Genomic DNA, 16,022 nt, shown 5'->3' with positions numbered 1-16,022 from the left:
AAAGAAGGCAATAGCTTGTCCAGTGACAGAAGAGTCCACAAAGGCTCACCCTGTCTTAGAGTAGCGGACATTTCTCCCAGCTAATCCCCCATTTATTGGAGCAGGTGCTCAATTAGAATTCTGATCCTGTGCCTGGATAAAGGAGTCTGTCCCTTCTCTGCCCCCTCTCTTTGTTCTGCCTCTTTCTCCCACACCCACCGTCTTTGCTGCAGGCCATTCTCCAAATATCAAGGACCCGGGACAGGGGCTGGGGTACAGCCCTGCTCCCCCATCCCAACTCCCCCCCAGGATCCTACTGCCTGCCGGTCGCCCAGAAGCCAGTGCGAGGTGTTAACAGAGACGGAAAGCAGTGTGTGAGCAGTGCTAAAAGGAGACCTGTCCTTACCTCAGGCTGCAGTGGGAGAGTGGGTGATGCTAAAGGAGACCTGGCCTTACCTCCTAGGCTGGATTATCTCTGTGCTCTCCCTGCCCTTCGGGGAGATTTGTGAGTTTGAGCTGGAAAGAGAGAGAGTGAGAGCTCGGGGAACAGAAGGAGGAGAGTAATACAAACGATGCTCTCTGGACTTACCTAGCCTAGAAAATAAAGTCCTCTTGGCTGTGATCAGCTTTGCGTTTTTTTCTCCCTGCCTGACCTCTGTACCTGGGAACTCTCCGAATTTTACCGGGAGACGCTGGAATTCTAAAGGAATTTCCATCTCTCCGGGCCAATAGCGGAAAACTGTGGGTGCCCTGCTGCTGCCTGTAAAATGGCCTGTGCGGGACAGGAGAGAAGATCTTGTGGGTTGGCCCACATAGGCAGAAAAAGGCTTGAGTGGGCAAGGCAGAAGAGAAGAGTCCCTTTGGCTTAAACGGCGGGAAGGGGGGAGGGGCAGCATCAACCTGTGCCTGGAAGAAGAAGGCAACTCATCAGCCATAAAGTCCCAAGGAGGAGGTGGCTCCTGCTGGTGGGTTCAGGGTGGGAAAAGAGAATGAGTGAATGTGTGTGAAAAATGTGTGCCTGGGAAGGAAAATGAGAGAAGTGAGAGTGTGAGTGAGCATGGGTGTGAGAGGGAGAAGTGAGCATGAGCGGACAAGTGAGTGTGTGTGAAGGAGCGTGTTATGTGTGTGTGCGTGTGAAGGAGTATGTAGGAGTGTGAGTGTGTGAAGAAGTGTGAGTGGGTGTATGTGTGAAGACGTGTGTGTATGTGAGTGTGAAGGAGGGTGTGTGAGTGTGTGTTTGTGGAGTGTGTACGACTGCGTGTGTGAGTGTGTGTGTGTGAAGGAGTATGTGTGTGTGTGTGAAGAAGTGTGTGTATGTGAGTGTGAAGGAGGGTGTGTGAGTGTGTGTGTGTGAAGGAATGTATGTGAGTGTGTACGAGTGTGTGTGTGTGAAGGAGTGTGTGTGTGTGTGTATGTGAAGAAGTGTGTGTATGTGAGTGTGAAGGAGGGTGTGTGAGTGTGTGTGTGTGGAGTGTGTACGAGTGTGTGTGAGTGTATGTGAGTGGGCAAGTGTTTGGAAGAGGGAGAGAAGTTGGCATGCATGTAATTATGGGAATGCAAGGCGTGTGAAAATGAGTGTGCGTGTGCGTGTGTGTGTGTGAGTGTGTGTGTGTGGAGTGTGTACAGTGTGTACGAGTGTGTGTGTGGAGTGTGTACAAGTGTGTGTGTGTGTGTGTATGTGTGAAGGAGTGTGTGTATGTGAGTGTGAAGGAGGGTGTGTGAGTGTGTGTGTGTGGAGTGTGTACGAGTGTGTGTGTGTGTTTAAGAGGGGAGAAAGTTTGTGCGCATAACCCCTGCCCCCCCCCCCCCCCCACAATGCTGGACAATCTCAGGGTGACTTGGAAATCAAATGTCCCCAGGTATGCCCTACCTCCCCCCCACCACAGGGAGACAGAGGGGTTTGTCTACAAGAAAGGGAGGGGAGGAAGGGAAATCCCATTATTGGTGGAGAAAGCAGGGAAGTGATTTTTTTATTATTATTTTTAATTGTCCTGGCAGTTTCCTCCCTTTGTACTTCCAGCTCAGTGGGAACCCGGGCCACCAGCCTTCATTCGCAGCTTCCTCCTGGGAATTCACCCCTCCCCTGGTCATTTTATAACCCCGCCTTTCACCAATGCGCCTAGACTGGTCATTACAGCAACAGACAGACCCTCTTGTCCAAGGGGCCACACGCCGGGCCTTACAAATCACGAGTCCTGAATCTGAACACTCGATGTCACCCTTGAGCAATGACCATGAATGACACCCCCCCTCCCCCCCCCCCCCAACTACATGCTGTGGGTGCTGACTCTGTCCTATCACAAAACCCAACCCGGGGAGCGGCAGAGATTTCTTAATTTCTAACAAAGCCAGCTTTATCGGTAAAAAACCCAAAAACAATAATAATGATAATTTACATTGCACAAAGAGATAATGAAGGCACATTGTAGGTACCACAAGAGGGCAGATCAGCTACACTGCAATCATTAAGGTGGCAAAGGAATTATGACTTATGTAATTTGCTCTTTTTGGATCACAGGTGGTATTTACATACGGAAGCTCTGAACAGAAGCGTAAGTAAGCCTTACTTCTCGATATGGAATTCACCGAGGCTGCAGTGCCCTGCAAGAAACACAAAAGTGACACATTGAACTGGCATCTTCCACGGGACACTTACTCACAGATGGATGAACGTAACAAGCCTTTCATCTCTTGCTGTGTAGGGCAGACTGCAGCAAACAGTTAGATTATGGAGGGTAGCATTGCTAAGGTACATATCAGAGGAGAGTGGACAGAGCCTGGACACCACCAACCTGCCGGCCATGATCCTAGAGGTGAAGGGTTCTGTGTCCCTCTGTCCAGTCCATCCCCGGTGCCCTAGAGGTGACAGGCTCTGAATCCCTGTGCCCATTCCCTGACCCTCCCATCCCCAGTGCCCTAGAGGTGACAGGCTCTGTATCCCTGTGCCCATCCCCTGAGCCCTCCCGTCCCCAGTGCCCTAGAGGTGACAGGCTCTGTATCCCTGTGCCCATCCCCTGAGCCCTCCCGTCCCCAGTGCCCTAGAGGTGACAGGCTCTGTATCCCTGTGCCCATCCCCTGAGCCTCCCGTCCCCAGTGCCCTAGAGGTGACAGGCTCTGTATCCCTGTGCCCATCCCCTGAGCCCTCCCGTCCCCAGTGCCCTAGAGGTGAGAGGCTCTGTATCCCTGTGCCCATCCCCTGAGCCCTCCCGTCCCCAGTGCCCTAGAGGTGACAGGCTCTGTATCCCTGTGCCCATCCCCTGAGCCCTCCCATCCCCAGTGCCCTAGAGGTGACAGGCTCTGTATCCCTGTGCCCATCCCCTGAGCCCTCCCGTCCCCAGTGCCCTAGAGGTGACAGGCTCTGTATCCCTGTGCCCATCCCCTGAGCCTCCCGTCCCCAGTGCCCTAGAGGTGACAGGCTCTGTATCCCTGTGCCCATCCCCTGAGCCCTCCCGTCCCCAATGCCCCAGAGGTGAGAGGCTCTGTGTCCCTGTGCCCATCCCCTGAGCCCTCCCGTCCCCAGTGCCCTAGAGGTGACAGGCTCTGTATCCCTGTGCCCATCCCCTGAGCCCTCCTGTCCCCAGTGCCCTAGAGGTGACAGCTCTGTATCCCTGTGCCCATCCCCTGAGCCCTCCCGTCCCCAGTGCCCTAGAGGTGACAGGCTCTGTATCCCTGTGCCCATCCCCTGAGCCCTCCCGTCCCCAGTGCCCTAGAGGTGACAGGCTCTGTATCCCTGTGCCCATCCCCTGAGCCCTCCCGTCCCCAGTGCCCTAGAGGTGAGAGGCTCTGTATCCCTGTGCCCATCCCCTGAGCCCTCCCCGTCCCCAGTGCCCTAGAGCTGACAGGCTCTGTATCCCTGTGCCCATCCCCTGAGCCCTCCCGTCCCCAGTGCCCTAGAGGTGACAGGCCCTGTATCCCTGTGCCCATCCCCTGAGCCCTCCCCGTCCCCAGTGCCCTAGAGGTGACAGGCTCTGTATCCCTGTGCCCATCCCCTGAGCCCTCCCGTCCCCAGTGCCCTAGAGGTGACAGGCTCTGTATCCCTGTGCCCATCCCCTGAGCCCTCCCGTCCCCAGTGCCCTAGAGGTGAGAGGCTCTGTGTCCCTGTGCCCATCCCCTGAGCCCTCCCGTCTCCAGTGCCCTAGAGGTGACAGGCTCTGTATCCCTGTGCCCATCCCCTGAGCCCTCCCGTCCCCAGTGCCCTAGAGGTGACAGGCTCTGTATCCCTGTGCCCATCCCCTGAGCCCTCCCGTCCCCAGTGCCCTAGAGGTGACAGGCTCTGTATCCCTGTGCCCATCCCCTGAGCCCTCCCGTCCCCAGTGCCCTAGAGGTGACAGGCTCTGTATCCCTGTGCCCATCCCCTGAGCCCTCCCGTCCCCAGTGCCCTAGAGGTGACAGGCTCTGTATCCCTGTGCCCATCCCCTGAGCCCTCCCGTCCCCAGTGCCCTAGAGGTGACAGGCTCTGTATCCCTGTGCCCATCCCCTGAGCCCTCCCGTCCCCAGTGCCCTAGAGGTGACAGGCTCTGTATCCCTGTGCCCATCCCCTGAGCCCTCCCGTCCCCAGTGCCCTAGAGGTGACAGGCTCTGTATCCCTGTGCCCATCCCCTGAGCCCTCCCGTCCCCAGTGCCCTAGAGGTGACAGGCTCTGTATCCCTGTGCCCATCCCCTGAGCCCTCCCGTCCCCAGTGCCCTAGAGGTGACAGGCTCTGTATCCCTGTGCCCATCCCCTGAGCCCTCCCATCCCCAGTGCCCTAGAGGTGACAGGCTCTGTATCTCCTGTTCACAAATTTAACTAATCCACTCTTTACTGTTACTTTTCCTAACTCGGGGCAGTGCAACAGATGGTAGGGAATCTCCTCTAAATAATTAAATTCTACTGCAGCTCCATCCCCGAGGTATCACCGAGAGAACCGAGCCCTCACGTCTCTCAGGATGTTGAGGGCATGGAGGTTAGGTTTAAGACAAGGAAGTCCTCCTAATGGTGTTGCCTATTGTATGTCTGCTGTCCTTGTTTTATCACACAGGGTGGCTCACAGGTGCTCTATTACTATTATTCCTAATAATATATTACTCATATTCTTGATAGAAAATTCACTCAGGTTGGGGTAATACAGCTGAAATAAACTTTCAGATAAGTCCATGCAGCAGTCGCCTGCCTGACACTCACCACAGCCTGCCAGTCCTAGTCTCCAGCTCTCTCTCCTCCTCTCCCAGCCCCAGTCTCTGGCTCTCTCTCATCCGCCCCTAACTCTAGTCTTAGCTGTTGCCCCTCAGCACCTCTGGTCCAGAGCCATCTCTCATCCTCTGCCAGGCCTCCTTGGTTAGCTGTCTCTTTCTAACTCTCTCTGCAGCAGTCTGTGTCCCTGAGGCTTCCTATCCCCCCATCCCCAAGGCTTCATATGGAGGTAAAAATGCAACCCCTGCCAGAAAGAGGGAAGGGGGATTGTACTTAGAGAGTCACTGTAAAGAAAAAGGTTAAAAGAGGAGGATGGAGAAGAAGCTGGGAATGTTAAAACAGCTACAATTGAGTTTATTTATTATCTGTCATCTAAATTCCGCCAAGCCAAAAAGGATCTCAGCAAAGCCCAACATAATAAAACAACGCATCAATTAAAAGTAAAAAAAACAACCCCACTTACATAACAGAGGATCTGACAGTTGATGAGTTTGCTGATTTTTTTTCCCCAGAATAAAACCCTGGCTATTCAAAGTATTGCAAAAGAGTGGTCTACAGTCAATTTATGAACTTTATATTTTAAAAAATGAAAGCTTTGCATCCAAGACAGTCTGATTTTAGGCCTGGTTTTAGCACGGAAATGTCTCTGGTGGCGTTGGCTAATGAAATCTGTACAAAGGCCGAGGCTGGACAAGTAGCTATTATTATTTCTTTAGATCTGTTTTCTGCATTCGATTCTCTTCACTGGTTGTTCTCAATGCAATTGTTTGCAGGATCTGGGATTACAGCAAAGCAGCTCTGAAATCTTTTTCTTTTTCTTCTTACCGGAGTGATCATGCTTTTAAAAGTTATCTGGAAGCATTTCAGAGTTAAAACCCAGGGACTGTAACTTTGAAACAAGCGTGTGGAGGCCCATATACACACACACGTGGGGGATGCGCCCACATCCGTATACATTTTATATCGCGAGGCAAGCGCATGCACATTATATTAAAAAAGCCTCTTCGTGCAGAAGAAAAAGGCTACTACAGGTAGTAGTTTCGTGAAAGCCTTAAAGCTTGACTGTTTTCTCAGGTTGATAATGATGTACAGATTTCTATTTTTATTTTTTTAGTTTTAGTTGTTTAGTGTTATTTTTTTTTTTATTTGTTTTTATCTTTTTTTTTAAATGTTATATTTATTGCTCTATATGAATTGATTTTTGTATGCATTTAATTATTTTGTTAACCGCTTTGATGATATTTTTTTTTCCAATATTTCTTTATTAGAAGTACTGCACAGTCAACATATACATAGATACAGAACAATCGCATGACAGCTACATAAGGCTGGACAGCACTCCTTCCGCCTTGATGATATTTTATGGAATTACGGTATATCAAGAATATTAAAGATAATCCAGTGGAGGGAAAAGAAGAAAAATCAGCCTTCGAATTAGCAGCTCTACTCCTTCTACACTCTCCCCTACTGGAAAGGCAGGGGGCGGGGCGGATTTTAACCTGGCTCCCCAACCCCTGAGATGTTGAAACAGAGAAGATCTTATGCAGAAAGTGCCCCAGCTCCAGAGTCTTGGCAGACTAATGACTTGAAAAACAAACAAACCAAAAAATGTCACCAGCCTAATAAATCGATAAGCCTAAAATATAAAAAAAAAAGAAGAAGCAAACCCCCGAGGAAGGGCCATCCCTAGTGCAGCTGTTTCATTGTTTGCACACGATGCCTGGGAAGCAGTTCGGAAATGCTGGGGGTGCTGTTGCGTTTGTGTGGACGTCAGGACCCCGAGGGGCTCCGTTTGGTGGTGCAGAAGGCGCACTGCTGGGCAATAAAGTCCCTAGACCCAGGGCCCACGCTTCCCAATAGGCGAACTAGGTGGCCGCTTAGGGTGCCAGTCATTAGGGGGTGGAAAAGAGAAGCCATATGGCGCCGTCAGTGTAGTCTATCCCACTCGCAGCCCATGGTGGGCCTTGAGCGGCAGAGACTCGGTGGGCCGTGAGTGGCACCTCTGTTTGTGTGTGTGAGTGAGAGGGACTGTGCGAGTATGAGAGAGCAGTGAGAGAGAGGTGAGTGAGAGAGAGACTGTGTAAGGGGGTGTGTGTGTGAATGAGACAAGAAGCCTAAGTGGGTGTAAGAGAGGGGGGCCTGTCTGAGTGAATGAGGTCGGGGGCGGGCGCCTAATATCCTTTTACCGGCCTTGCCTAGGCTCCCACATCTGTCGGACATAGCTGCCCAACAGGGGCATAAATTCTACCCAAGGAACCCAAGAAAGAGGGGGCCCATTTGCAGCTGCTCCTGCATTTTCTAAGGTGGACCCCTCTTCCCACTCTGTGTGGGCCTTTTTCCTTTTATTTAAATGTCACTTGGTGGCCCTTCTAGGGTTACCGACTCAGACAAGGTTGACCAAACATGCATGCATGGAAATCAATGAGACAGTCAGAATTACAAGTCCAGGTATTCAATGACGCAACAACAGGCCTGGATCTTGTTTGGCTGAGTTGGAAACCCTTCATTTGAATGAGCTATTGCTGGCCAGCCTGTGCAAAACCCTAAATCATTTCAGTAGTCTGACCATTTACCCAGACCTCAGTTACATGAAAGCTGTTTAACACAGTCACCTCCTTGTACCACAAGCCTATTTCCTTCCTTTATACACTCCGCATCTTCTCTCACTTCCACATTTACACAAAGAGCATGAAGGAACAGGGATTGGGGAAGATAATTATATACAGACTAGGAGCTTGTGAAGTTGAAGTAGCTCAGGCTGACAGCTCAGTCTTCTCTCTTCAAGAGATGGCCATGGAGTGGACTGCTCTTCTTTCTGCCTTTCTTCTCAGCCTGGTAGCATTCTCTGATGCTTTGGTGACCACCAGCTGTGACATCTTCCAGCAGAGCCTGCAGGGCATGAATGAAACTCTAGATATCTCCTGCCCCGGCTTCTCCACCACAGGTTCGGGGCTCCTGGCTAGATGCAGTAATGTAAATCACTGGGAGATCATCCTAAAGGAGGTGCCGCGAAATGTGGAAACGTTGTGTTTCACTGAGTTATTGGTGAAGAACATCTCTGAAGGCATCTTCTCAGGAATGGACAACCTCACAGCCCTATATCTACAAGGAAGCTTCCTTGTTTTAAGTGGAGCTTTCCAGGGACTCGTCCACCTGAGATATTTGGAGATGCGTGGAGGACTGGACATCCATAAGCACATACAGCTGGAAGATGGGGTCTTTGAAGGGTTGGAAAACTTGACCCATCTCAAGCTGGAGAATGTCTTTCTTAACATTGCTTTCCAGCCCAATATCTTAAAGCCACTAAGGACCCTGCAGGCTGCATCCTTCTCGGGGAATGAATTCCATAGGTTGTCCTTCTTAACCAACATTTTGGCATCCCTCACAATGTTGGAGATCCTGGAAGTGAGGAGGAATGGCATCATTGCCACTAGAGAACTGGACTGTATTGAAACCAGGGTTCCCTTGCAGGCCATGGGATTCTCTCCAGTCATTTCCACCCTGGACTTATCTAGTAATGACCTCAAGAAAGTGGAGAATGATTCTTTATGCAACTTCAAGCATCTCAAGGTCCTTAAAGCAGATGCCACCTTCTTGAAAGCTAAGGAGCTTCTCCAGTCTGGGATTGAGGAAATTGAGGTCTTATCTCTGAATGCCATGAAAAACCAAGACTATATGAGTTTGATGGATATCTGCAAGGTGGTGGCACATCTCAAGGTGAGGAACCTGACTGTAGCCCAAAACTTCATTGGGCATCTTGATACTGAGTCCTTAGAAGGATGTTCTGGCTTGTTGTCCCTCAACTTGTCAGGCAATTTCTTGAAAAGCTTTTCTGGCCCCTTGATGAGGAAGCTGCCAAGCCTTAGGATATTAGTTCTGTGGGACAACAAGATAAAGACATTGGATTTGTGTCTTTCTGAATCAGGTTCCATCCTTCTCAGAAACCTCACCCACTTGGATCTCTCCCTCAATTGGATCACGGACCTCGGTGCTCAGCAGCTTTCCTGCCTCCCTGCCCTGATTTATTTGGACCTTAGCTCAAATCACATCGTGAACTTCAAAAGCAGTGTGTTCATGGGTCTGGACAATTTGGAGGTCCTTAATCTGAAATCTAATGGCCTCTTTATTCTGGAGAACTTCTACTTTGAGCATCTGCCAGTCCTGAAGCTCCTGGATCTGGAGGGCAACAAGCTAAAGAACCACAATGACTCCTTTAAGGTTCTGACCTTGTTAGAGGAACTTTCCTTAAGCTTTGAAAAAATAGGAATCTTCCAAGTCTCACAACCTCACCTGACCAAGCTCCAACTGGAGGGCTCCAAAATTGAGATTGGATGCGTGCAGAACTGTAGCACCATTGGGATGGTAGAGGTGAAGGCTCCTAAGATAGTCATCTCCACCTGCAAGCTATCTCCTTTTAAATCAGTGAAGGAGCTCCGCCTGGAGGGCAATCATGAAGTGATTTGCTTACCATTAGTATCAATTGAAAGCTTCAAGATGGGACTCCGATCCTTCCCCAGCGTGCAAAGGGTATATTACAGCTCCTCAGCAGAAATACCCCTCACCAAGGTTTCCAGCCCCTTGAATGACACGCTACCCTATCTCTCTAAACTTCGGCATCTCCACCTAAAGGACCTGAGAAAGGACTTTGAAAAAAACTTCCTCTTCCCATACCAGCTCTTCCGCAACCTCACCAGGCTCCGGACCTTGATTCTGGAGGACTCGGGCATTGAGCACTTCACAGCCTCTATGTTCAAAGACCTAACCTCTCTGGAGGTCCTGGTCTTTAAATCCCAAGAGGTGAAAACCTTGCAGGAGGGATTGTTTGACAGCATGGACAGACTGAAATACCTCTATCTGATAAATGTCCATCTGGAATGCTCATGTGGCCAAGCCTGGCTTGGTAGCTGGTTAGCCACCCACACTAAAGTGAGAAGTCCTAAGATGGGTGCCATTAGCTGTTCTCTTGGTACTTTGAAGATGGACTGGCTCTACTTTCTTGAGAGGGACTGCATTTCCCAGAATGAGTACTATTTATTCATTGGCACATTCTCCATTCAAGCTGCCTTCATCCTGGCCACCCTCTTTTATCATAAAGTCCGCTGGTACCTCTTTTACCTGCTGCATATCCTGAGGACTTGGTGGAATTACCGAGGTAGGCAGGATGGGCACCAGCGTTATGACTTTGACATCTTTGTCTCCTATAACAGCCATGATGAGCACTGGGTGGTCCATGAGTTCCTGCCCAACCTGGAAGAGCAGGGACCACCTTTCTTCAAGGTCTGCCTGCATGGCCGGGACTTTGAACTGGGAAAGGACATTCTGGATAATATCGTGGACAGCATCTACCGCAGCCGCCGAACCATCTGCCTGGTCAGCCATCATTATCTCCAAAGCCACTGGTGTACCATGGAGATGCGCATGGCTACCTACCGTCTCATGGTTGAGAGGGAGAACACAATCATCATGGTCTTTCTGGAGAAGCTCTCTATGGAGAAGCTCTCCCGCTACCACCAGATGGCCCGGTTTGTCAAGAGGAAGACCTACCTGGAGTGGACAGAGAATATTGGGGAGCAGCCCTTGTTCTGGGCCCGGCTGCGTAAGGCCATAGGTGAGGATAGGGAAGAGACTCAAGAGGTTCTGGATGGGTAAGGCTGGGCTACCTGCAGTGGCTAAAAGCTTGGGTGTAAACATCTAGAAGATCATGACTGCATTGAGGAAATAAGTTCCAAGTATAGAGTTACCAAATGATGCTATGATATATGAGACAGACTCAGCTGGTCTTGGTTTTGCCCCACTGAATGCTGGGAGGTGTAGCTGTCATGCATTCCATGCATATGATGTAGTAAAGCCAGGACTGGCCCAGCCTGTCTTAGGTGCTACAGAGTCTACTGTATACCCTGTGCAGGTAGGATTGCCACCGCAACCCAAACAAGCTGCTCTAGTTGTGGGTTTGCCCACAACTGGCATGGAGGTAGATTTAGTTCTTGATTTTCTTAGGGAAATCAGAACTAGAACACAAAACATACAGTGGGGCAGGACTGGATTGACCTGTTTGGACTGACCTGGGTGAGGTGGTAACCCTATGTGCAGGAAGGTATTGGATTTAGTACTGCAAGACTTTAGGCATTACGAGCTTTTCTTCTGTGAGTGCCGAGCTCCCGTAGCCAGGCTGGGCCTGGAGTCCCCTTTATTGGGCCGCTGGAAAGAATTCTCCCCAGACGTCGGGGTAACACGGGTTTCCGAGACCATGCACAGGCCCTTTCTCAGACTGGCGCCCCCTGGGCTGGTGACTTGGTCTTGTAAACTGGCGTCCCGCCACATCCTGTGGAGAATTCTTCTGTCGGCCGAACGACGGGCATCGCGGCCTGTAAAGACTCCGGGCTTTTCCAGGCCGCACCCAAAATGGCTCCTGGAAACCTGCGCACTGCTGTACCACCAGAGGAGGACAGGGCCTGGGGGGGGAAAGGGTTAACCTGCACACCACCCGTCCATCACACCTGAGATTCCTGTAATTTGCTCAGGGTGGGTGACTTAAATTAGATGTCCACCTTAAACATGCATGGAAGGATATGAGCTGCTGTCCAGTGACTGCAACTTTCTGCCCTTCTTTTATGACTCAGCAACAGGGGCTGAGGAGGGAGACCACCCGAACAGGTTTAACCCTATTCCCCTCCCCACACACAAATTCATTATAAATCTCTGTAAGCAATGGGAGCAAAACTAGCTGACACCGGAGACCCCTCCGGGGCCTGATCCCTCCAATGGTCCTCGTTCTGTTTTTTTTTTTTTTATCCCACTAAGTCCATGACCTTGTAGGTCCTTACTACCAATTTTCAAGATGATAAAAAAAAAATTCTAGTGGTTTCTAATTGTTGTTTACCCAACCATAAGGGGAGAAGACTGGGAACCTCAGCGTGTTGGGGTTATAAATGAATTTGTTTACTAGTTTTGATTAAAAGGATTCCGGGTGAGATGGTGGGGGGGGGGGGGGGGGGGTTTGGATGTGTGCACAGGTTTACTGCAAAGGCTGGAGAAGGGTGTGCACACAAGAAGAACTCAGAGATGAGCATTGTCCTGGAACACTGGGGGCCGTCCAAGGCATGCACGAGAGCTGGAGCCCCAGTGTCAGCTTCAGCGTTCTCCTGTGTGGATGATCCACAGAGGCATTCCCCCCCTCCCTGCGCCAGGGCAGGCAGCACGTTTAATAAAGCGCTGCTCACATTCACCCCCCCACCAAGGATTTGCTGTCTGCAACTCTGAGGATAAGAATTCGGAGCCCTGAGGATGCAAGTTCTAATCCCTGCCTCTGTCAGTGACTCTGCATGTGTTCTGACTTCACAGTAAGTCCCTTTTTCTCCTCTTATTCCTTATTATTAGTAACTAATTATGCAATTCTTCCTTTATTCTAGCTCTGTTTTTAAAATAAAAGGTCCTTCCTCATAATTATTCAATTAGCTTCAGGACAACCCCAAGACAAGTAAAACCTGCTCCTGCTTCCTGGCTCTGAGCCCGTCAGCTCTCTCAGCTTGGTTCTTCTCCCTAAGTTTTCGCTGCTGTCTGTCCAGAATGTTTGGTTTCTCCAGAATCATTTGGGGATAATGAGATGCTTTCTCGTAGTTTAATATCCATAATAAAGCGCTATATTTACAAACTAGCAAAGCATTTCTTCACTTCTTTGCTCATCTGCTGCAGGGTGGCAATGGAAGAAGAAGCTCAGAATGTGTTCTGTGCTATTAAAATGTTCCTCCAGTGATAGAGGTCACCATATGACAAGGATCCCTTCTGCTGTAGTGTGCATGTGTTTGTCTGCTCTGTGACTCCCCTCACATAATGTGTGTGTGTGTGTGTGTGTGTGTGTGTGTCTGCTCTGTGACTCCCCTCACATAATGTGTGTGTGTGTGTGTGTGTGTGTGTGTGTGCTCTGTGACTCCCCTCACATAATGTGTGTGTGTGTGTGCTCTGTGACTCCCTTTAGATAATGTGTGTGTGTGTGTGTGTGTGCTCTGTGACTCCCCTCACATAATGTGTGTGTGTGTGCTCTGTGACTCCCCTCACATAATGTGTGTGTGTGTGTGTGAGCTCTGTGACTCCCTTTAGATAGTGTGTGTGTGTGAGTGCTCTGTGACTCCCCTCACATGTGTGTGTGTGTGTGTGTGAGCTCTGTGACTCCCTTTACATAATGTGTGTGTGTGTGAGCTCTGTGACTCCCTTTAGATAATGTGTGTGTGTGCTCTGTGACTCCCCTCACATAATGTGTGTGTGTGTGTGAGCTCTGTGACTCCCTTTACATAATGTGTGTGTGTGTGTGTGTGAGCTCTGTGACTCCCTTTAGATAATGTGTGTGTGTGCTCTGTGACTCCCCTCACATAATGTGTGTGTGTGTGTCTGTGTGTCTACTCTGCAGCTCCTGGCTCATACTCGTTCAGGTGACTAGTTAAGAGTCATTGTTTTCACGCATGTAAATACTGCGGAGTGATATATCGAAGTGCAATGCTCAGCCTGTGTTCTTGTTCTATGGCTGCACTTGTGAGACTCATGCAGGACGCATTCAGTGGTTTTGGAAATCCGTTCTCACTCTGTAGTATCCGATTATGTGAAATAGGAATCTCAGCTGCTGCCTCATGAACATCATTACTATCTTCTTTGTATCTTCCTTTTTTTTGTGCATTGTTGCTTTGAGTTTTTGTGGCAGATGTGATTTTATAAACCTTAATGACAAATAAATAAATATAATCACATCCAATTCATTTGAAATACCTCCTTGATCACATCCACTGGCCAAACTCCATCATCACCCTTAGCTTTTTTTTAACTCAATTCTCTGTTCACCTCTCACCTTCTGTCTGTCTGCTTCCGCCTCTCTCAAACACAGAAATCTGGGACTGGGTTTACGAAAAGGGAGCTTGTGTCAGACATATCTGGTCAGAGGCACTGGATATGGCATTCAAACCTCTTGATAACTGTACTTTGTAATTAAACCCAGCAGCCTGGGAGGTGGTGGACCTCAATTCGGGAAGTGGTTGAGTGGTGGTAAATGGACGTCACCCCGTGGAGACTGGTGAGGCCCCTCCGGAGCCAATCCTTGTTAATACCTTCAGGAGCCATGCTGCGGAGGGCTTAGAAGGAAAACACGTTTTTTTGTGGATGACCCTAAGATGTGCATCGGAGCGGACACTCCTGAGGGAGAAGACCGCATGAGAAGTGACCTAAGAAAGCTCCAGGAGTGCCTGGAGTGTTTTGGCAGAAAGATTCAATGCAAAATTAAAAAAAAAAAAAGTGCAGAGTCTGGCATTTGGGTGTTTCTGTCAGAATAAAGAGTTAAAAAAAAAAAAAAATAGCAACAGCTCATCTATGAGAAGGCAACACTGGAAATATTCCACCAGGCCCTAGAACCCCAGTTATCTAGTGCTACAAGGTGCTGCATGCATGCGACACGGGGATCCCGTGAGCTGCCTTACTCCTGACACTGCAGGCCTGCCAGCCCAAGACGGAGAGCAATCAGCTCCGGTGCGCAAGGCCTCCAGGTTTTAGTCCTGGCTTGCAAGGAAGGACTTATGCATTGCGCCTGGAGCTGATGAGACGGGAAGCTTATTTCACTTTTTCTGCCGCCGCAGCTTTCCCATCCTTTGTGCCCTTCTGATCAGCAGCGCAGTAGGGCCAATGAAGCTGGGACTTTGGTTGCTTCGCCGTGCGAGTATTCCCCGCAGGCCCCGCATTCCTGGCCAATCGCAAGCGAACCCGGCGGCGGGAATCCGCAAACCCTTTATGCACACGTCAACAAAAGTCCCATTCTAGGAACCCCCCCACAATATCCTATGGGAATGAGCCGTGCCACTCCATTTGCTGTGCCTGGCGCTGGAAGCGCTGGCGGTCCTTTAACCCTGCACACTCTGAGCCTTGCGACGCCCCAGAATCAGTTATCCGGAAGCGATGGGGTGCATCGCAAGGCTCCGTGTACAGACTCACAGGCGAGGCAGCCACTCTTGCAGGGACCTACAGTCTGCTCAAGAACAATAAAGTATTGAGGGGTGAAGGAGGGAAAGCATTTAGCGTCTCAAAGGTGGATTCATAGGTGCAGGTTCACTGGAGAAGGGAACCATTTTATCTTGTCACACACTCATCGCCCATGTAGCAAGTCTTCTATTGACCACACTGTCCCACACACACAGACCCTCACCAAATGCAGTCTGAGGAACCACAAATTAAAAGCAGAACTCTTCAGACAGAAACTGAACGCTTCCTTGCTCAGCCATCCAATTCCAGCTTCACCCCGTCCCCTCCTGTTCCCTGCAGCTGCCTGGGAGGGGAGGGGAAATAACTGGAGGAGAGGGGCTGTATTGGAAAGCAGAGCAGCTCTTTTCTCTCTCAGTCTGCTCCAGCCTCACCCCCTCCCCTCCGGTTCCCTGCAGCACAGGCTAAAGGGGAGGGGGTAACTTGTTTTTTTAAACAGGATCACATAACTGGTTCTTCTCTGGGCCTCTTCGGAGCTCTTTCAGTGGGGAGGCAGGGTTCGAAGAACTCCGGTATATTCCAGAAGCCTGCTTTTCTTTCTCGCTGAAGTGCTGGGATTGAGATTTCTCTGACAGCGATAGGGAAGTGTGGCCTACAAATCCCACAGTGCAGTGCTTCAAAAGTTAAAAAAAAATAAAAAATACAAATTGAAGCTGCACAAGCTGGCTGAAACCCTATGCTGGACCACAGAAAGAACAACGATTTGGAAGTTCACCCAACAAGTTCCCACTGAACAGGTTCAACTAAATTGCCCAAGTTACTGGTAACACCACCCACAACTCAAACAAAAAAAAAATGTATATATACACACAAAGAGGGCCACAGCCTCAGCAGGTCCTCCCTGAGCAGGAGGAGGAGGCCG

The 16,022-nt window shown here is 50.0% G+C and overlaps 1 protein-coding gene across 1 annotated transcript; it reads left to right on the top strand.

The window, feature by feature from the left end:
• The first annotated feature begins 7,943 nt into the window (after positions 1–7,943).
• Positions 7,944–11,931, top strand: LOC115080364 (toll-like receptor 13). The gene has a single exon (XM_029584509.1). The coding sequence runs from the start codon at positions 8,048–8,050 to the stop codon at positions 10,796–10,798; it is 2,751 nt and encodes a 916-aa protein (XP_029440369.1). The 5' UTR covers positions 7,944–8,047; the 3' UTR covers positions 10,799–11,931.
• The last annotated feature ends 4,091 nt before the right edge of the window (positions 11,932–16,022 follow it).

Source organism: Rhinatrema bivittatum, chromosome 19 (assembly GCF_901001135.1).
Source record: "Rhinatrema bivittatum chromosome 19, aRhiBiv1.1, whole genome shotgun sequence".
Lineage (NCBI taxonomy): Eukaryota > Metazoa > Chordata > Amphibia > Gymnophiona > Rhinatrematidae > Rhinatrema > Rhinatrema bivittatum.
This window is presented reverse-complemented; position numbering and strand designations above follow the sequence as displayed.

Excerpts from the sequence above, each read along its gene's own strand:
- LOC115080364 (XM_029584509.1), top strand. The coding sequence starts at position 8,048 with ATGAATGAAACTCTAGATATCTCCTGCCCCGGCTTCTCCACCACAGGT.